General features: G+C 46.5%; 2 protein-coding genes across 5 annotated transcripts in view; one reads left to right on the top strand and one right to left on the bottom strand.

The window, feature by feature from the left end:
* Positions 1-9,372, top strand: part of LHFPL2 (LHFPL tetraspan subfamily member 2) — a 143,643-nt gene extending 134,271 nt beyond the window's left edge. For all 3 annotated transcript variants that reach the window (XM_084800682.1, XM_084800681.1, XM_084800680.1), the window contains one exon: positions 8,481-9,372. In XM_084800682.1, coding sequence (XP_084656808.1) covers positions 8,481-8,734 — 254 coding nt within the window. In that variant the 3' untranslated portion in view covers positions 8,735-9,372. The remainder of the gene's footprint in view (positions 1-8,480) is intronic.
* A 6,979-nt stretch (positions 9,373-16,351) lies between these two features.
* The window catches only part of SCAMP1 (secretory carrier membrane protein 1), an 89,385-nt gene continuing 84,671 nt past the window's right edge, over positions 16,352-21,065 (bottom strand). For both annotated transcript variants that reach the window (XM_084802578.1, XM_084802577.1), the window contains exon 9: positions 16,352-19,271. In XM_084802578.1, coding sequence (XP_084658704.1) covers positions 19,107-19,271 — 165 coding nt within the window. In that variant the 3' untranslated portion in view covers positions 16,352-19,106. The remainder of the gene's footprint in view (positions 19,272-21,065) is intronic.

The following is a 21,065-nucleotide window of genomic DNA, read 5'->3' as shown; positions in this document are numbered from 1 at the left end:
ACAGGCTTCCTGTTGGCGCAGACTGCCAACCGCTGGGGTTTGTGTTATCAGCTGAAGGTCTTCCTCCAGCTATTTCAAGAACTTGGCAAGAACTGTCCACTTGGGCGCCACGTAACATTGCTGTGAAATCTTACTGCTCTAGTTTTCATTCATCCATTCGGGCACATACTACACGTCCGACATTGCTCTAGGCAACTGGGACACAAAACAAAGTGCAGTCAGTCCTCTCAGCCATGTAGGGTTGGTACTCAGGTGGATAGAGATGGGAGGAAATTGTGTAGAATGCTAAAGGTGATGGCTGTAGTGGGTAAAATGAAGTAGATTAAGGTCCAGGGCATCCTGGAGTGGGAAGGAGGCTGGGGCCGTAAGGAACTGCACGGGTCATATTAGGTCATCAGGTGGAAGTCCCTGAGGAGAGACTAGCTGATGCCTTGAAGGAGAAAGGACAAATTGGTCAGGAGGTAATTCAGAAAAAAAAAGACCACAAAGGTCAGCAGGTGTTCCTGATAGAAGTAAAGTATGAGGGACCAAGCGATGAGTCAAAAAGCGACACCAGCGTCTTTGAGCTGAGCAGGGGTAAGAATTGAGTTTGCGCAGATGAGCTGGTCAGCTGAGGACCAAGAGTTCGGGTTCAGACACTATTAGTTCCGTGTTCCTGGTCAGACGTCCATCCACACCTGCAACTGGACGTGCGGATCCGTAGCCCAAACCTGGAAGGCGGAGCACGGGGCTGTACTTAGAGCCACAGGACCGCAAACAGTCAGGAAGAAGACTGGGCGCTGTCGTTCAGCATGTGCATTGTGGGAAGGCCTGGAAGAAAGCACAGGGCCCCGAAAAGCACTGGCCTGGAGAAAACACCAGCACGTGGCTCAACCTCCCATGTGGGAATTCCAGCCGTGCCCTGGTTTGCTCTTTAGTTAGCACCTGTTGAGTTTGATGGTTGATGCGGACACCTCTCCCAGGCTTAGGGCGGCTTCTGAGTGTGTCCCAGAATGGAACAAGTTCCTGGAGGTCAGTCGCTCCTTTGGTTGACTTGGTTCGTGTTAGGTGGTCACGTGGAGTGAGGAACCGGATCAACACAGACCACACTCTAGGTCTCAAGTCCAGCTCTCAGGAGTCCCGGACGAGCTAGATAGGAAAACACCATATGGAGCAGATCTCCACCACACGCCTGGGAAGGCAGTGTTTATTGGATGGCCCGGCTGGGTGACTAAATGAGTGGATGGCTGGTTTAGTCACGAGTATCGTGAAGTCTTGATCGTGGTTATTCATGTTAGCCATGGCATACCCCACAGGGTTATTTATGACCGAAACCAAATTATGGTATCTCCTTAGGACGCTGAGTCAGTCAACAGTGTTTAAGAGCATGTGTCACGTGGGCAAGATATGGAAGGTTCTACAAGGAATAAAGCTTGTAAACATTCAAGCAGCTCAGAGGTGCACACAAGAGATTACGCCAGGGCTGAGGGAAATGAGCTATAGTTGGTAACTCTTTATATAGCAGTTGAATAAACAAACAGTGTCACAAAGGGCTGGACAGGAAGGTCCACAGGGCAATGGAGAACAGAGAGGTAATCCCAACAGGAAGTGATAACAGGACTAGGGTGATGGGGACGTTTCTAGGCAGTGTGAGTCCAGCGTCGGCAGGAGAGTTCCTTGTTTAGAAAATGGCAGCCTGCATGGTGTGACCCAGTTCTTGAATGTCTCTGGCCTGGAGGTGCTGAAAGCCCATGAGACTCAGTGTTATCTCCTACAAATGCGCGCGCACACACACACACACACACACACACGCGCTCCTCAATTAAGTACCATCGGGAGGACCAGTCCACAGTGTGCTCAGCAGCATCCCTCTGTGCATCCTTCTCTGGCAACGTTAGGGTATAAGTCTTACGCCTCCAGATTATGACTTAGTAGAAGCTCCACAGATAGCCGCCTTTCATTCCTGTTCTTAGAAAATTTACTCCGCAGACTGAGGCCTCTCTAGTCAGTCTGCAGTGTGCAGTCCGGAGGCCATCTGAGGAGCAGGGAATGCCACGTGGACATCCAGCTTGCTTGGACACTCCACAGGGCAGGGCTGCGGTGTTCACTGTTCAGGCAGGGGGAAATTATCTATCACCTTGCAAGTAGTGGGCAATCCACCAAGAGAAGGCTAGATCTGGCCACTTGACGTGCTAGTGGTGAGGTAGTGTGGCAGTTATGTCACTAGTTGGAAGGGAGGTATCAAAAAAGGCGAAGGAGAGGCTGTAAGACCGCCACCGGGCCTTCCCCCTTCCCCACTGTGCTCCACGGTGGTTCCTTGCGCCTTGCCAGCTACACACAGAAAGCCTGGGTAGCTGGCTTCACTCACGGCAACAGAGCTTCTCGTAGTCTGTGGTCTTTCAACAGTTGAGTATGGGAAAGGCTGAGACCAGTTTCCTTCTCACCCACAGGGCTTTGATATTTACATGGGACAGCCCATGTTCAGTCCTAAGGAGACAAGGAAATCTGTAAGCCACGCCTCTGCCACTGGGCTTTGCCTGGCCAGTGGGTGCTGACTGCTGATGTGGAAGCCGGGCCATGACCTTACACTCCTGCTGTGTTTCGTTTTGATTTTAGCGTCTCCTATACCTTGGGCAGTGATAAGGCACAGTTGATACTCTGATGGGCTCTTGTGTTAAACCCAGTAAAACTGCCAAGAAGATAATGTGGCTACAGTAGCTGAGGGTCACACTGGGGTAGCTAGTGGCCCCTAAGGGCAGCCAACGGTGAAGGGGTTAAGCCTCTGTCTCTAGCCTCAGGTGTCATCTGAGTAGTCATCCAAAGAATTAGCCATCGGTTTCTTTTCAGATTTCCCCCCTCCCGCCAGTAAGTCTGAGCTGTGCACTATGGTGACCAATGGTCATCAGATGGTGACAGCTTCTAACTCTTGGTCAGTAGACTGCGAAGCTCTGAAAGGATTTGAGTGTTTGTAAGACTATTTATTTTATGTACGAGCACTCTTACCTGCATGCGCACCTACATGCCAGAAGATGGCATCAGATTCCAGTATAGATACATGGTTGTGAGCCACCATGTGGATGCTGGAAACTGAACTCAGGACCTCTGGAAGAGCAGTGCACTTATCTGCTGAGCCCCTGGAAGGATTTCTTTAGCTAACAATGAAAATGGAACCTTCCAGAACCCAGTCCTGTCATGTCTAGCCACAGCACAAGTCCCTGTCAGTTACAATCTTTACAGGTTAGGTCCATGTCGTCAGCTATTGGCCACAGTATTCTCTCTATTTTTTCTTCCTGGCCTTGCCACAACCCAACCAGGTATGACATTAAAGATCTAGGCAGAAGAAAACAAGTGCGCATTCCCCACTGCCCTCTACAACAGCCACAAACATACTGTGACTAAGAGACACTTGCTAGGGCCCAGGGACCCCCTGCCAGGGCCACTGGGAACTGCTCTCATCCTGATGACAGTGGAGACCCAGGGCTAGGGTCACCACACTGGCTCATATTGGGAACAGCCAAGCGGCATTCACATGAAGGGGCTACCAGAAGAACCGAACTCTCTGGAATTTCTTGGTATAACCTTACCTAACCCAGAGAAGTGAGGCTTGGGATTTTAAAAGTGTGTGAGGAGAGAGAGGAAGAGGAGGGGAGAGGAGAGAAGAGAGGGAGAGAGAGAGAGAGAGAGTGTGTGTGTGTGTGTGTGTGTGTGTAAAGAGTTATCTGAAGGACCGTGGTCCCTCAAGCAGACCAAATACTTGCATTTTCATGGCACCGGCCATGCTAGTGGTGGCTCTGCTGAGTGGTGTGCTGGGAATCCCGATTGGTCTTGTCACAACCCAGTCGGGCACCAGGCTTCTCAGCTGGCCTCCAGGCTTGGAGAGGCAGGCCCTAGCTGTTGCTGCTGCACACTTTGCATCCTTCGGCCCACTGTTCCCACTCTCCCATGTAGACTTTGCTCTGACCCTTTAGCCTAGCTGAGGCTTTGGGAGATGGCAAGCCTTGGCCCCCTTCTGTGATAGGGCTGTCTGCCGTCTTTATCCATAAATTAGGTCAGTAGCAAACCACAATGCTTTCAAGTGGTCTGCAGCTCAAGGAACGGACAGGCGTATTTCCTAGCCGGAGCTTTCTTGGATGCTATTAAAGGAAAGATCTCTTTTAAAACTTTCCCCCCAGGATTCCCTCAGCCACACTAAGATCGTGTGCATCCTTTCCAGTGAGTCTGAGCCTAGAACAGGATGCCAAGTGAAATGCGCATTGATGCTCAATGTTAACACTTCAGTCTTCTAAGAGGAAGAGCAGCGCCCTTGTGTAGGGCTTGCCCAAGAGCCTCAGACAGAGGATGCCCACAAGAAGAGGCACTGTGAGCCAAAAAGCAGACATCAAGGGTCAGCAGTGGGGTGTGACCCCTGGGGGCAGCCACTTAGGACCTGGATGGAAGAAAAAAGCATCAAGATCTCCTAGGTGCCTTGTGGGAGGTTCCATGAAGAACACGGACTGGGCGGGGCTTCTTCAGGATTAGCTGGGTTTTTAAGGGCCCTAGGTATTGAAGAACTAGTTGAGTCATTTTAGCTCTCCTTGCCAAGCAAAGCTCTACTCAGATGGGGCATGTCCTGGTCTAGCCTCTCAGCCAGTGTCTTTCTTCTCCCCGAATTACTTTGGAGGTGCTCCTTTATGAGAGGCATTGGTCCCCCTGCCACCTGTGTTTGTATTTGGAGGGCTGCGCTGTGGCTTTACTTTAGCATTGGCTGTTGGTCTGAAAATCTGGTATTTGTATTTCTGAATCTAGCTTTATTTCTTTATATGATCTTCAGCTCAAGCCATTTTTCTGCAAGTGACACATTTCCTTCTTCTTCATCTGCAGGTCACTTTTCTTAGTCACTCCACTGATACAGCACCTATCCTGGGTACAGTGAATAGTGTCACTGTAAACATGGTAGACACATGTAAACACATTTCTGTCATATGCTGATCAGAATGGTGTAACTGAATCATATGTAGCTGTTTTCAGTTTTTAAGAAACTTGTATACTGGTTTGACATCTGCAATACTTTACATTCCCACCAAGATCTCCCCCAAGTCCTAACCAGCATTTGCTGTTCTCTTAAGGGTAGTCATGTGACTGAGCGGAGATATTGAATCTCAAAGCAGCTTCGAATGGCACTTCTCTGGTACCTGGAAGGCTAAGCCTTGCGTCATGTCTGCTTTGTGTGCAGGTGCACGCGAAGGTCTGAGGAGGACTTTGCATCCTGCTCTGTCACTCCCTGGCGAAGATGTCTTACTGAACCTGGAGCTAGGCTGGCAGCCAGCAAACCCCAGGGACCCTTCTGTCTCCATCCCCCAGGTTCTGGGTCTCAAAGGCACAGCAACAACCCTGGCATTTTACATTGACTCGCTGAGCTGTCTCTCATGGCCCCGTTTTTGAGATCTTATTTGCTCTTTTTTTTTTTTGGTTTTTCGAGACAGGGTTTCTCTGTGTAGCCTTAACTGCCCTAGACTCACTTTGTAGACCAGGCTGGCCTCAAACTCAAAGTGATCTACCTGCCTCTGCCTCCCAGGTGCTGGGATTAAAGGCGTGCACCAGCCACCACGCCCAGCTATTTGCTCATTTTTTTGAGTACATTATTTGGTATGTAAGCTTTTGAGTTCCTTACCTTACGGTCTGGGATTAGTCCTCCGTCCAGTGAGTAACAGGCAGAAATTTTCTCCCTTCTGCAGGTTTTCCTTCGCTGTGCAAAAGCTTTTTAGTTGCAAAACAGTCCTATTCAGCGCTTGCTCTCTGGGCGTTCTCAGAAGCCCTGTGCTTTTGTTGTGTATCGGGAAGTGTTTTCCCCTTCCAGTTCCAGGTCTTATGCTGAAGTCTCTGTAATTTTTGAATAGGCTAAGATGAAAGAGATTCTCTCACACGTGGGAGTCCAGTTCCTATACTACCATTTGTTGAAGAGAACGTCTTTTCTCCTGTGCGTTGACACCCTGTTGGGAAGGATGTGGGCTTGTCTCTGCATCTCCTGCTCTGGTCTTCGTTAGTCCAGCTCTGTGATGTAACCGGAAACGGGGGTGCTGTGATGCCTTCTGGTATCACTCCTGCTTCACTTCGTGTGTTTTGACTCGGTGGGGTCATCTGTGCAGTCATTTGAAGTTTAGGATTTTTTTTTCCCTCTGACTATGGAGTCTGGATGGATTGAAGCCTTTGACAGTTCTGAGAGTTTTCTGGTAGAGGGCTTAGGGCTTTAGTACAGCATCAAGTCTTATGCAATAGGGACAACTATTAATTCTTCCTTTCCTGTTTGTACCCTTTGTTTCTGTTGCCTTCTTGCTCTAAGATGTCAAGCACAATGTTGAATAAAATTGTAGATGACCTTTCTCTCTCTCCCTTACTTAGTACACTTGCTACAGGTTTGTCATATATAGCATTATTAGAATGTGTTCTTTGAGGAAGCTAGCGTGAAGGATGTTAAGGTTGGTCCAAGGCCTTTTCCGTCTCAGCTGCGGTGGTGTAGGCTTCTGTCCCTGTTTCTTGCTTAGGTCTTGTAGTTCACATTTGTTGAGTTTCCTTGCAGCCCTAAGCCGAGATGGCCATGGTGTTGATGCGTATCATTAACATGCATGTTTCTCATATCTGCTTTTGGGATCAGGGTGATCCTGGCTTTTAAAAAGGAGTTGGTAGCAGTTCCTTCTTTGTAGTTGATGGAATAGTTTGAAGAGCATGGTGCTAGTTCATCTATAAACACCTCATAGTTCAGAGCTGGCCTATTAGTCTCATTGCTCATTGGAGATCTATTTAATTCCCCTAGATTTTCCAGTCTCCTAGTGACACTTCGATTTCACTAGCAACTTTTTTTTCCCCTTTCGGTTTGACTTAAGAGTTTGTCAGTCTTGATTAATTAAGAAAGTACTGTTTTGCACACTTTGAAAACCATGCCCACCCTCTGGCTTTTGGATTGGTGTACTGTGGTGATGAAGAATCAGACAGCCCTTGGGTCAAACCTTACATTGCTCCAAAGTCAGGGCTCCTAACAAGGGAGCTGGTCTGCAGGTTTGTGTTGTCACCTCATGCTGTCATAGGCCCGGGCTACACAACAGAAGCTTTTTTTCATCCACTTGTGAGCTTTGGACTTGAATCCAGACCCTACAGGAAACTGCTGGTCCTCGGCCTTCCATGCATGGTGGGCCAGTGCCATATCTTCCCTTCACTTCAAAGGCCTCCCACCCCACCCCCACCCCCGGTGCGGGCTACACGTCCTTACCTATGACACTAGAGCTCAGTCCCGGGCACAGAATGAAGCCCACCTTCCCTTGAACACAGGGCTGTCGGCTGAAATGAAAGTCACTAGGAGACTTCCTACAGGGAGTTCAGTTAGGTGAAATCTGGGGCACTGCTGTCCTCCCCTTCATGAGCAGCTTGCTCAGGCCTTGGGGGGAGGCCATTGCACACCATCCAGGCTCCCACAGCACACAGATGGGCACCTACAAGTGAAAATCTTGTACCTTAACTTGTCTCTCTAGTTCTAGCCTAGGTCAGACCAGGCAGGAAGCCACCTGTCAGTTGCTGAGGCACAGTGGCTTTTGAGCATGCAGCGGTGAAGGACAGAAAGGTGCTGGCCACGTGGGGCCCAGGCATGTTGGTCTCTATGCAAGGCAGAGTTCACTAAGAATCCTTCACACAGAGGTGTGGGCATATACCTCTCCGTGGTGTGCAGTTCAAACAATACTCACATGGGTACAGGTTAAGACATATAGTCTCCTTCAAGGCTCCTGGCTTTTGTCTATAACTAGGCTGAGGCTGCAAGGTTCTGAGTGAATTACTTTATAGCAGTGATTGGCAAACTGTCAGAAGCCACATAGTAGATATTTTGTGTTTGCAGGACACATGTTCGGAAGCAACCACTCAACGAAACAGTCATAGGAAGTCTTTTTTTAAAAATGGGCATGGGTTTGTCCTAATAAAACTTTATTTTTATCAGAGGTAGGCAGATCAATGTGAGTTCGAGGCCAGCCTGGTCTACAAAATGAGTCCAGGACAGCCGAGATAACACAGAGAAGCCCTGTCTCAAAACTAAACAAACACCCTTCATTTTTATGTAGTTATGACGGTGTTTTGCATGTAGGTATGTTTTGTACTAGATGCATGCCTGCTACCTGTGGAGGTCAGGAGAGGTGTCAGGGCCTCTGGAATTGGTGTTCAGGACAGTGGTGAGCCATCATAGGGGAGCTGAGAGCCAAACCCAGGTCCTCTTCAAGAGCAGCAAGTTCTCTTACCTGCTGAGCCATCTCTACAGACCCTAAAACTTCATTTATAAAGCTATGTTTGGCCTTGGTAAGTAGCCCCTTATGCAGAGACACAGTATCAAATTCGCTTGCAATTCTAGAAATCATTGGTGGAGTCACATTCTGACACTTTCTGTTGCAGAGTGGATGGCACTGCCCAAAGCTAGCGTGAAGGGCACAGAGATGCAGGGTGTCAAGGCACCAAGGGCTTCACCTGTTTTTTCTTCCGTCCCTCAGGTCTCTTCCTCATCCTCGGCCTGATACTCTACCCTGCAGGTTGGGGCTGCCAGAAAGCCATAGACTGTGGACGGTATGCATCTCCCTACAAGCCTGGAGACTGCTCTTTGGGCTGGGCCTTTTACACCGCCACCGGGGGCACAGTCCTCACCTTCATCTGCGCCGTCTTCTCCGCCCAGGCAGAAATTGCAACGTCCAGTGACAAGGTCCAGGAAGAAATCGAAGAGGGGAAAAACCTCGTCTGCCTCCTTTAGTCTGGAAGACACTGATGCCACTGTTACCTTTCTTTATGACCTTGTGACACAGTCTTCCTCATTTGAATCGATGTGAAGAACCAGTCTTGACCTACCAGAGCCACATTCCACAGCCCCGGCAGGCAACAGTGAGGGCATCACCCTCCAAGCAAGAGTTCTCGGACATGTGGGCTGCAGTGCAAATAACAGGACCAGACAAGGACACGAACAGCCCCTGACTGTGGAGTCCTGTCAGATTCCTTCTCCTCAGGGCTCAGTAAAGGACAGCGATCTCACTTGGCAAGACAGCCAGCCATCTCCCTGGCAGCAGAGGGAGAGAGGTCAGCCAGCCTCGGGGTGGTTTTGAGGCAGGTTTTCGGCTCATAGCTGTGGTTATGAACATCTCAGGATGTGGGCTGGACGTGGTGTCTTGGTTTTCTTCTAGCCCTTTCATGTTGTCTCGCTTGGAGAGTCTGAAAGGAACACTATGGACTTACTGATGACAGGTTGTATGCTGAAGGCCACAGCAAGATACCAGGTTTTGTTTAGCTGCCCAAAGGGGTTAACAGGGACAGTGCAGAATCCCACTGAGGAACTATGCTAGTCTGAGTTCCGGGGTAAAGCATCAATGGAAAGATAGCCTCAGGATTTGAGTGTTTTTTTTTTAAAAAAAGACAATCACATTAAGAACAAGAGTACAAACCTGGCAGTCAGCTAGAGGCCTTCCTGCTCTCTGCAGCCAGCCTCTGTTAGCCCCGTCTCCCCCCCCTCACTGTAGTTAGTTTTCTCCTAGGTTTGGGGCTGTGCTTGGCTGCCCAAGAAAACCTCAGAGTCCCTCTTTGCAAGGAGAGCAGCCTCCAGACCAGCTGTGGCCCATGCAGGTGATCATAGGAAGGGGGTTGCCTGAACCTCAGCGTTGGCAGAGTGAACTGTTTTTTCTGTTTGGTCACTGGGCTGTACAAGTCCATCGGCAACCTTTGCAGAGCGAGCAGGAGCCAGCAGCGGAAGCTGCTCTGGTCTCCGGTGTTGATCCTTAGAGCAGACCGAAGGACACTGAACCACTGCCACTGAAGACTGGCATCAAAAATCCCACCCCCACCCTGGGGCTGGACCAAGCTCACTGCACCTGTGTGACCAGAGCAGCCAGAAACACCAGAGTCTGGCATTCTAGGAAACTTGCAGATGCAGAGACCCTGCACTGTGGTGTAAGTGGAGTGGACCTATTTGGTTTTAGAGAGATGTTCAACTGAGGGCTTTGTCTTAAAAGTTACATAGTTAAGCACCTCCTAGTGGCAGATGTTTGCTAACCCAGGCGCACAACCCTGACTCAGATTTTACAGCCCTGTCCCAGGAAATCCCTCAAAGCTATGTCAGTTTAGAACCAAGCGTTGGTTTAGAACTCCCGTATATAGATGGGTTAGGCCCACTAGGGTTTAATCATAATTAATTTGCCCTTTGTTTGGCCTATTCCAGAAACCTCCTTATCCCTGGCACAGATAAAGGTTAAGGAAGAAGGATCAGATCCTAAGTTCAGTTTTGAACCAGTGTTCAAAATAAGCAAGGTGGAGAGAGGGAGGCCCCTAAGCAACCTCCGAGGCTCAGGAAACAGGAACAGATCACTAAGTGCATGGCCCATAGAGCACATGGAGGCGGCTCTCGTCCTCCACTGTGGATTCCTGCTGTTCTAACCAAGTCCTGGGCAGCACAGCGACTGTGTTTCCAACCTGGGCATAGTTTTGTTCATCAGGAAAACTGACCAAACAACTTTTGTTTTTCTTGACTTCACCAGATTAACGTTTCCGGCTTTACCATCTTAGCCCCTTCTTTACACACGCTCGCCCATCCTGTTCCTTGGGTAATACGGGATGAGCTCCTGTCAGCCTGGTGCTTTCACGAATGAAACCATGATCTGTCAGATTGTTGCTTAGCAGTGTTTCTCCTTCATTTAAACATAAAGAAGACAGCGCTGCCCCACCCCCACCCCGCCCCAGGAAGGGCACAGATGAAATGCCACGCCATGGAAAACTGCCTGAGTGCTGCTGACTTACTGGAACCAGGCTGCACTTTCTAGCAGAGAGGAGGGTTTGTAACATTTGAGACCTTCAAGCTGATACACATACATTTTCAGGGAATGGAAGGACCGTCTGCCACTGTGCTGGTGTAGAGTGAAACTGTTTTCATGGCTCTTTAAAAACCACTTGCTGGCCTATACCCGTTTCTTTTCTTTCTTTCTCTTTTGAGACTGGGTTTCTCCGTGTAGCCTTGGCTGTCCTGGACTTGCATCGTAGACCACGCTGACCTCTAACTCACAGCAAGCCACCTGCCTCTGCCCTGAGTGTCACCACGCCCAGCTAGCCTATAACCATTTCTCAGTAACAGGACTATTGCTACTATGGGAAAAGTCTTTGTTTTGCCTGCATTTGTTCTCACCTTCTTATTGAACTCTAAAGCAAAAATAGAGTCTGTGGATTCTTTAACCCTGTGTGGTAACTCAGCATTACAGCAACTGTGGAAGGGTTCCTGTGTAGTTCTGAGGCACCTGTGGTGTAATGAATGGTCTTTGTTAAGCATGTATTCTGTAAAGTGCCATATAGTCTTTTATGTGTAGCATATTTAAATATATATTTTACACATATGCAGGTTGTCTGAAAGATGTGCAATAACAAAGGTGTATGTGCGTTTTGTTTGGGGAAACTGGACAAGATTCCAAACAGGAATGTTTCTGTTTTGGCAAGAGAGAGTCAGACATTTTTGCCTTCACAGCTAGCCGTCAGACCGTAACAATTTTAATGCTACACAGACCTTATGTGAAGAAAAGACTGGCGTGAAGGAAGTTTCTCCTGGGTCTAAGCTGAAACAATCACTGTATTTATGGGAGAGCCAACCCAGCAAGCCAGGCCCGGCCATGCTAGTCTTGTGTAAAATGCGAAGCTGGGTGTCGCCTTTTCTGTCAGTCTGAAAACTAGGAGCTGGTGCAGAGGAAGGCGCCATTTCCTAATGTGCTTTTAATAGACCGCGTTAATGCTATACCGCTGTGTGTAAGGGCTAGTCTCTCACCTTCTTAGCCATAAGAGTCTGGCTTAGGACAGACCATTCTGTGCAATAACACGGGGCTGCTGCCCAGGCCTGTGTTTTAGGGGAGCAAAGACCCTCAAGGCCAAAATAATTCAAGGGATGAGTGGGGACTTCTGAGACTGTGGGGAAACGTCACCCACAGCTGAGAGGGCCCTTAAGGTGCTGTGAAGGAACGTGGCACCATTTGATGTTCAAAAGCCACTTGAGCCAAATACCAAATTGTTCTCGCAGCTGATGGACTCAGTTGGAACCTTCAAATGTGTCGCTATCCTATTGTATTGTAAACTAATACATTGTTTGTCTATCGTTGATTAGGAGTCTGTACATAAAGATTCTCACTATGTGTCCCTTCCCCTCGAGACCTGAAATAAAAAATCAGATTTTGCAAATCTTTCAAGTTGGACTATGTTGGCTTCAATACAGTGCACATAATTTGATCAAAAATACAACATTTAAAAATTAACTTACCGTAACATTGACAGTAGAAGAAATATCCAGGCCTCTGCTACTGCCGATTCTTACCCGTATTAGAGGTTGTCTTTCATTTGCAGATGAGGTGTTTTTCCCATGGATGAGCATCCGCATGGTTATAAGCATCTTGATTTTAAAGCAAAACTGCGAGACATGGAAGTGCTTTTAACCAAAAGGTATGCACGCACTCCTTTCCTCTCAAAAAAATATTCAAAAGCCGGCCGAATGGCGCTTTCTGCAGCTGCGGTCCCCGGAGGATACCCTGACCTTCTGGACACGTAGGCTTTGAGTTAGACTCTCAAAGATGATGCTAATACCATCCCCCTAAACTCATTCAACTCCGCACAGTCCCAGGAGCACTGTCCTGTCGGCATAAACAAGCATGGCTGCTACCCTGACCTGCCTACTGATGGACGGAAGGCTTTCTCAGCAGGAAGTGACCAGGTTTCTAACTGAAATCAAGGTTGAAGTAGCAGCCAATTACTGAAGGTAATGGTGTTGAAACAGTTCGTCTGGATAACTCAGGGGAAACTGGGCCTTTCTGAGGCCTTTGCAGGCATTCCTACACTGTTCTCAGAAAGGAATCCAGAGAGAGCACCAGGTCTTCAGTTTGAGCAGAGGCTGGGATGTGGTCCTCGGTCCATGTGTGGGGTGGGGGCAGGGGGGCTAATACAGTCACATGCAGAAACCAGAGGAAGACACCAGCTGCCTTCATTTAGCACTATCTCTCTTGTTGCAGGTGTGCTGGCTGGAGCTCCCGGGACCCACCTGTCTCCATCCCGACACCAGCCCATGCAGCCAAGGCCAGTTTTTTCTTTTTTTGTAGGGATTCAAATGTAGGTCCTCCTTGCTTACACAAGCCATCTCACCAGCCCCAATCTTTAGTTTTTACCGGCAAATTTTGCCCCTAGATCTCCTGGAAAAAATAGTGGGCAGAACCTATCAGGTCTTTCTTGCTCTGGGCATTCCTTGTATGTGGACATTCCTTCAAATAACTTAGCTCCTTTGGGACACTCAGCACGAACAGGCAGGGCAGCAAACACGACCCGCCAGAAAACGAGGACTAGAGTCCTGGCTCAGCAGTGTCACCATTTGGTGTGGCCATCCCCTGCTGCCCCTATCTTACCCTGAAGGCCTCTGCAGACGCCCTTCAAGACAGGAACTGCTACTTCTACTCAGCTATACGGGACACAGATAAAAAGCATGAACAGGAGGGAAAGAAGCATCAGACGAGTAACATGCAGCCAGTAGCAACTTTTGGCCTTTTATAGCCCAATGGTCTAAAAGATCCAACATCTCTGACAGGCAGGCAATCCCTGAAGTGCCAAAACCCTCCAGTTTTCTTGTTTCTTAGAGAAAATCCCAAATTACGGCAGTGAGAGGAAAGACAATGGGATGAATTCAGGATATAAAAAGAAAGAGTAGGCCAGGGTGCTGGTGTGGTGGTGGCGCACGCATTTAATCCCAGCACTCGGGAGACAGAGGCAGGTGGACCCCCGTGAGTTCGAGGCCAGCCTGGTGTAGAAGTGAGTCCAGGACAGCCAAGGCTACACAGAGAAACCCTGTCTTGAAACACATACACACACCAAAACTGAGGAATTTCCATTATCGTCTTTTCCTTGTAGTGTCTATAACTTACACTGAAATGTGTAATAAACTTTAAATGTTAACTTTTATAACTATTGGGGCAGTATGTTGTAATACTAAATGAGGAGTTAATGCGTGTGCATCACAGTGTTTAACTCCACAAAATACACACACAGAGGAAAAATGGAAGCAAGCAAGCACAATTAAGTGTTAACAGTGGTGCCCCTAGGTGATGGAGGTAAGGACTTACTTTGTTTCCACGTGGACCACTTTACTCATTTTCCAAATGCTATATGGCCAGGATACATGCGTGGCTCCTCAACTAGGGAAGCAATTTTTCCAAAGCTTTGTTTATAGATGGTCATGAGCCACCATGTGGGTGCTGGGAATTGAACTGAGGACCTCCGGAACAGCAGTCAGTGCTCTCAACAGCTGAGCCATCCCCACAGCCCCTCGGGGAGCAGCTTTAAGGACATGTGTGCCCACAGGTTTCTGTCTTTACATAGGAGACTGGGATGCTGACCAAAGTCTGTGACCACATAAGAGGCAGTGGTTTTAATTGCTTTTCTCCTAGACCCAAACACCTGGCTCCTACACACACCAACAGTAACAATGGTTTCAACCAGCATTTATTTTGAGAATCATTGCCCACAAAAAATAAACAAAAATTAAGGAGGAATTCAAGTATTGAAATAATTAGAACTCAAAAATAAAATCTTCATGATAGGATGGGGGGGGCGTTTAATGTGGAGAAGGTAATGCTATAACGGTGACCTTACAGAATCATGTGACACTAGCACTGTAAGAAAAGGAGCTCTTTGCTAACTCTCCCGGGTGGGGAGATGACAGGTTTTAGCGTGAGGAATGTATCACTACCCAATGAAGTCATGTTAAGGCCAGAAATACCAATTTAAAAAGGAAAGCAGAACTGGGAGAAACACAAAATACAACACTCCCTACATCGCCCCCTGGCGGTTCCCACGTTCCCACCTGAAAACAACAACCACTTTAGGGAAAATTCTGCAGGGTGGAGGCTTTGTCCTACCCAAAGTGCAGTGGCAAAAACAAAATCCACAGGGACAGGGGAAAGCTAAAAAAGCCATTTCCTATTTCCCAGGAATCTTTGAGTCAGTGAAGTGTGCCTGTGCTTGCAGTGGGCAGTTGGTGGTGATGCGAGGCACAGGGTGCTGTCACAGAAGAGTCCGTCTCCCTAGAGCCTGTGAAAGAGTCTGAAACATGGTTTTAAAAACCCACCAATGCAACATGCATATTGTTTTGTAAAATGTGCCCAGAACTTCTTACAGAACGATTTCATTTTCCTAATCATGGAAATACAACTTACAAGTTTCTAGCAAAGACTATTTGTAAAGAATAAAACACCTATATGCTAACCTAAGAATTAATTTTAAAGCTTTTAAAAACAGCTCCAATATTTTAAGATATCATGCTATAAATGTTTATATGAAACTTGAAAAATCTACCAGAGTAGCATATAGACTAACTTTGCCATCCTCAGTTACTTTTAATTAACCCCTCCCCCTCCCTTATCTCCAGAGGGCTTGGTCACATGGAATCACAGGTCCTTTAAGGAGGTTTTCCTTAAAGGAACATGGAACGGAACCCAGCAAAAGTGTGTCCCAAATGTGAGAAAGTGTGTAACAGAAGCACGAATGTGCCCAAAAAAATAGAGAATCAGACAAGACAGGGAAGGACGCAGCACAGTGGGTGTAGAGCAGGGCCCCGACTCACCTGCAGGAGCCACTGGCCTTAGAGCAGGGCCCCGGCCCACCTGCAGGAGCCACTGGCCTTAGAGCAGGGCCACGGCCCACCTGCAGGAGCCACTGGCCTTAGAGCAGGGCCACGGCCCACCTGCAGGAGCCAATGGCCGAACAGCTCAAATCCCCTGAATGCAGCAAACCAGCTCCATACAGATTACAGAATACTTCCAAGTGTGAAAGTCCAAACTCAGTTTTTAAAATGAAAGATAGAAAATTCTGTTTCTTATTTTAATTCAACACGTATTTCTCAAAATAAGATCTGCTGTGAACATGACTTTAGATTAAACTTTACATCTTTAGTTACCAGGTGAGAAATCCAATACACAAAATAGGGTGTTCACGGGTGTAGAAAACAGAGTGAGCACGGGCAGGAGACACAACACAGGCTGTGCTAGATCAGGACAGTCGTGATACAGAGGTGCCCACTGGACCTCACGGAGAAAATCCTAGGCCAAAGATCTTATGAACGTCTAGGTAACCTTACCTACTTCACGACAGTCATCGTATTTAATGTGGTAAAGCTCATGTTCAAGCACCTATCACAGTCTCATGCAACAGGAAACTGTCAGACTGAGCTGCTGAAGGTTTAAACTCAATCTTTTACATGTGATAAAATGACACAAAGACTGGTTTTAAAAATCAAATATGGAATATCTATATTAAAGCTACAAGTATAATTTCTGCCTCCCAGTTGCTAATACAGTGTTTAAAATTATACAAACAAACATCCAGTAAACATTATTTTATTTTATGACACTCTGCATTAATACAATAAATATACAAAACTTCCAAACCACTGAGAACATGCACTATGAGAGGGACGCGTGGAGGGCATTTACACAACCATGACAGCTGCTATGAGGGCAGCGCAGTGTTAGACACACCAACAAAATATACAAACATCCCTAGAGAAATAAACCAAGCCCCAAATCACAAATCACCAAGCAATGATTTTCCAGTGATCAGACCCTAGTTTGAAGTAAATCAGCCACCACTTAATATCAAAACTAGAGAGTGGCACGGATGCCCGTTCTACACGAAGCTCATTTCATGACCAGGTAAACACTGGTATTAAATAGAAAACACTGCCCATCTCTCACCAAATGAAAACGCACTGCTGACCGACTGCTGCGGAGAGAATGGCACATGAGGAATTTCAAGCTGCTCCCACACCTGGCGCAGCTGCAGACACTACTGCCATTTAATGCTCCTTTGTGTTTGCAAATGACATAATCTCTTTCAAACCTGTATGAATCCAAACACCTGGACTGCAAACAGCATTTCCCTTGTTCATATACAAAAAGCATCATGTGAGTTCTAACTTTTCTTTGCCACTTAATAATGCTACCTTTGGGGACCTCTCAGTCACGGGAAGGACACATTCCCACTTCTGAAGGAGAGCATATTAGTGTTTCTTAGATCTCTGATGTGTCTCGTATTGCACTTCAGATGAAAACAAATGTGAGGTTGAATATAAGCGCGTGGTGCTGTGTGTCCTTTCGTCGTCTTGCTGACTTCAGTGTCTGTAAATGCACATTCAGTAAAGCACACACTCCCACAGTTCCACTGAGACCTCAGGCTCTCAGCAACAACTGAGCAGGTGACAACAGGGGGCAGACATCACTAATCAGAAGTATTCAATACCTGCAAACTCACATTCTCAATTCTACTTTCTACTGAACAAAAGAAGCATCTTTGAACTACTGTACTCAGTAAATTCCCAAGCAACCCTAACATGGCCCCGAGAGGGTGAGTGTGTGATCCGGTGGTACCCACAGGCCTCCATGAGGCCCAAGAACTCCACTGCATCCTGCGTGAAACTCCCTCTGACTCTAGCCTTGGGGAAGAGAACAAAGAGGCTCAACAGTGTAAGCTCATTCTTAAAGCTCCCCTGTCTTGAGGTCATCCTTACTCAAAGCCAACTTGGGTAGGTTGAAGACGGTCATTCTACAGTGAAAACTAGCAAGGCCTCCAAACTACAGCAGCCTGACGTATCCGAGATGTCTAATCACTATTCAAGATGATTAAAGTCTGAACCCACATCGGTTTGTGCTGCATCGTAACAATGTCAATTCAATTATATTAATAATTACACATTTAACTGTATTTTTACTTTCCTGCTTGGTGTGACGTTTCACATGTATTTAGTCTGTCTCAAAAAGTAAAAGACAGGTACATTAAGAAATCAAGTACACTGGAAGTGCTAGGGTGTTTTATTTTTAATGCAACTAAAGGTGAGAGGCTAAAAGAGAAATCCCTAAAATACTGTATGTTCTTTTTATTCAAGGGCTAGGCTAGTCTTTAATACCTGTGTCAAAATCATTCTCTTCTCTTCTCTCTCTCTCTCTCTCCCTCTCTCTCTCTCTCTCTCTCTCTCTCTCACACACACACACACACACACACACACGCACACACAGCTGCCAAACACAATCCCAGTTCAATTAAAAAGATTAGCCAGAAGAATATTACAAAGTTTCCATACAGTAAAATTTTACGATCTGAATACTGAAAATTAAGAGGGGAAAAAGGAATCATCACTATATTCTACGGTATCAATTCACTACCCTCTCCTTCGGATAATGCACATTATATTACAGTCTTTATACTCCAGTAAAGTTTACTTAAAAGAAACACAGAAAATCATTTGATTCTATAAAGAGCCCCAGCTCCTACATCAATAAGCAGTATACAACCCAAAATACTAATTAATTCATGTCACTTAAGAGACATGGTGCCAATAGTGGGATACTAGGTTAATTATCATGTTTACCTTTGTGCTTAATTTTTAATGAGTCATTGTCTCTATGTACGACTATTTGGGGATAGTACTGATTAACAAATAAAGGAGGTTTTTATTTAAAAAAAAAAAAAGAGAGGGAGAGAGGGAGAGAGAGAGACATGGGGCCCATGCAAGATCAGAGATTGTTATCAAAATATCGACTAATCTAAAAATAAAATAAAAGACGGTAAAATATACATTATCTACCACAAAGCACACAGGCTCCTCACCGGTGACTGAACCTCATATAAAGCAGCCAATTTAAAAACATCCAGGCTTGGGTTGGCCTTGCTCCTTCAATACAAATCAGAAAAAAAGAAGCTCTCCAATGTGTACTCCTTCTTGTCACTGACCCTTGGAAAAACTGCTGTGGTTAGTAACAAGTGCTTTTTAAACCTTAAGTCACATACTCATTTCAGTGTGTCACCACTGAAATAATCTGAGGAACACCATCCCCCAAAAATATGGAGAATATTTATTTAGCAGATGATAGTTTTCTTCTGTGAGGGGCGTGGAAATGTTAAGAAACTATTAGGCAAAGTAATAAGACGAGGAAGTTCTCTGGTTTTTAGACCATGCACATGTGAATAGGAAATACCCATGCTTTGTGGACTGTGCGTCTCCAACATAAAAATATCTGTAGAATACAGTAACTGGAGAAAAAATACAGTCAAAAGGTAACAGTGTGCTTCTGCGAGGGCCTCTATATCTGGTTACCCTTGAAGGCATTCTGCGCCGCACTGGTTGCTGCAGTTGAAGCTGCGTTTGCAGCTGCTGTCTGAACAGTTTTATTGGACATCACTCCCGTCGCAAACTCTTGCTGGGCCTTCTCAAAGCTAGCACCTGTTGTGCGATACAGTCCATGCACCTGCAGAGGCAGAAAGCAATGCGAGAGGGTAAGGCTGGGATCCACTGCCAGCTGGCTGCACTCGTCTCACCATCCTGCAGAGTGTAAAGACCACACGGAGGTCGGAGAGGAGACAGGGTGAAAGTGAGGGCAAGATAGAAAAACCATGAAATCAGCTTTCTAGCCTGGGTCCAGTCTAAACAAGGAGATGAACAGAAAGGGATTAACAGCAGCATGGTGCTTTCAAGAGAAGTAACTACCAGCTCTAGTCTAAGCAGACCACCTTTATATAAGACAGGGTATCTTCACAGAGCACTTGCCGTTGAACGCCAGTTTAACTAGCTAGCAGGACTTACCCATCACTATTCTGAACCATGTGCTTCCAACTTCACACTCCCCACAAATGAAAACAACCCGGAAGATAAAAATTTTCAATATTTTTTAAAAAATTAAAACGCCTAGACAAACTTGGTTTTAAAAGTGAAGTAACTTGGAGCTGAAGAGATGGCTCAGCAGTTAAGAGCACTGGCTGCTCTTCTGGAGGACCTGGGTTCAGTTCCCGGCAACCACATGACAGCTCACAGCTTTCTGTAACTCCTAGATCTGACACCCTCACACAGACATGCATGCAGGCAAAACACCAATGCACCTAAAATAAAAATATTTTTAAAGGGAAATACAGTCAAAAATCCTTCTAAAATACAAAAAGTCGTTAATAGCTACTGTATTAATGTAGACATAGACATTTATGAACAAGTACCCAAAATACATAGAAAAGATAGTGGTAGCCAGGTTCCTGAAAGAACTCGAAGTGGTTCTGTCTGTCTCTTCAATATTAAGTCGTCCCATCTCTTTTAGCGAGTAAGGGAAATGGCTGGAGTTCCTGACAGTGTTCTGTGGCTCCTTTGTGTCTTGCTTAACTGGCTCCTTTAAAATATCTACCAATTTAGCCCTGAGACATTATCCAGTGCTTTCTGATAGCTCACTGCAGAAACAGAACATTTAAGACAATGAGAAACAACAGAGAGGAAAGCAAGCCTCCGTGTGAAAGCTAAGGATGTCTACCTCTGAGGTAAGAAGTAACACCATGGCAAAACCCACGGCACAGTGAGCACCCCAAACCAATGATAACGGCTCTAATTGTCTAAGAGCTCAGAGTGATAATGAAGTCCCAGCAGGGCATTCATTTTCATCCAGACAAACCAAGACTATGCAGCATCTTCAGCAGGGGTGAAGGGCGGAACAGCCTGGCAAAGCCTCCAGGGCAACCACACACAGACCTTCCTGAGGGCATGAACCGCCCAGGAAGAGCCTGACCCCTAGTGGTGACAAACTAGAGCTGCATGCTCCTAACAAGGCTTTTGTGTGCTTATTTTTGCTAACTTGGTGTTACTTTTTAAGTCAGTATTGAAGAATCAGTTGTTCTCAGGTCTCAGTTTACATCAGAGTTAGAGAAGATAAGAGGATTGATGATTGCTTCAAGTTATAATTTAGTTGATAGTATCACACAGAAAGCCATCTCACCTGAGCTCCTCACTTCATAGGTAAGATGAGGCCGAGCAACTGACAGTGGACACAGAAAAGAGTCATCTAGTAACTTTTAAACTATGGGTTTAAAAGTTAAGTAAAATACCACAGTGTGCACTAAAGTAGAGTACACCCATAACACTGATAAGTACTTTTATCTTATTTGGGAAATGATCCTATTTAGTTTGAATGCCAGCATGTGAACACAAGCTCAGGTATACAGCTATCCTTCTGTGGAGAACAGGAAGACCAGAGGCGACAGGAATCCCTGCTCGGGTTCAGGCCCGG

Source organism: Acomys minous (genome assembly GCF_964271855.1).
Source record: "Acomys minous genome assembly, chromosome: 11".
Taxonomy (NCBI): Eukaryota; Metazoa; Chordata; class Mammalia; order Rodentia; family Muridae; genus Acomys; species Acomys minous.
The sequence above is the reverse complement of the archived record's forward strand: the minus strand, read 5'-3'. Positions and strand labels throughout refer to the sequence as shown.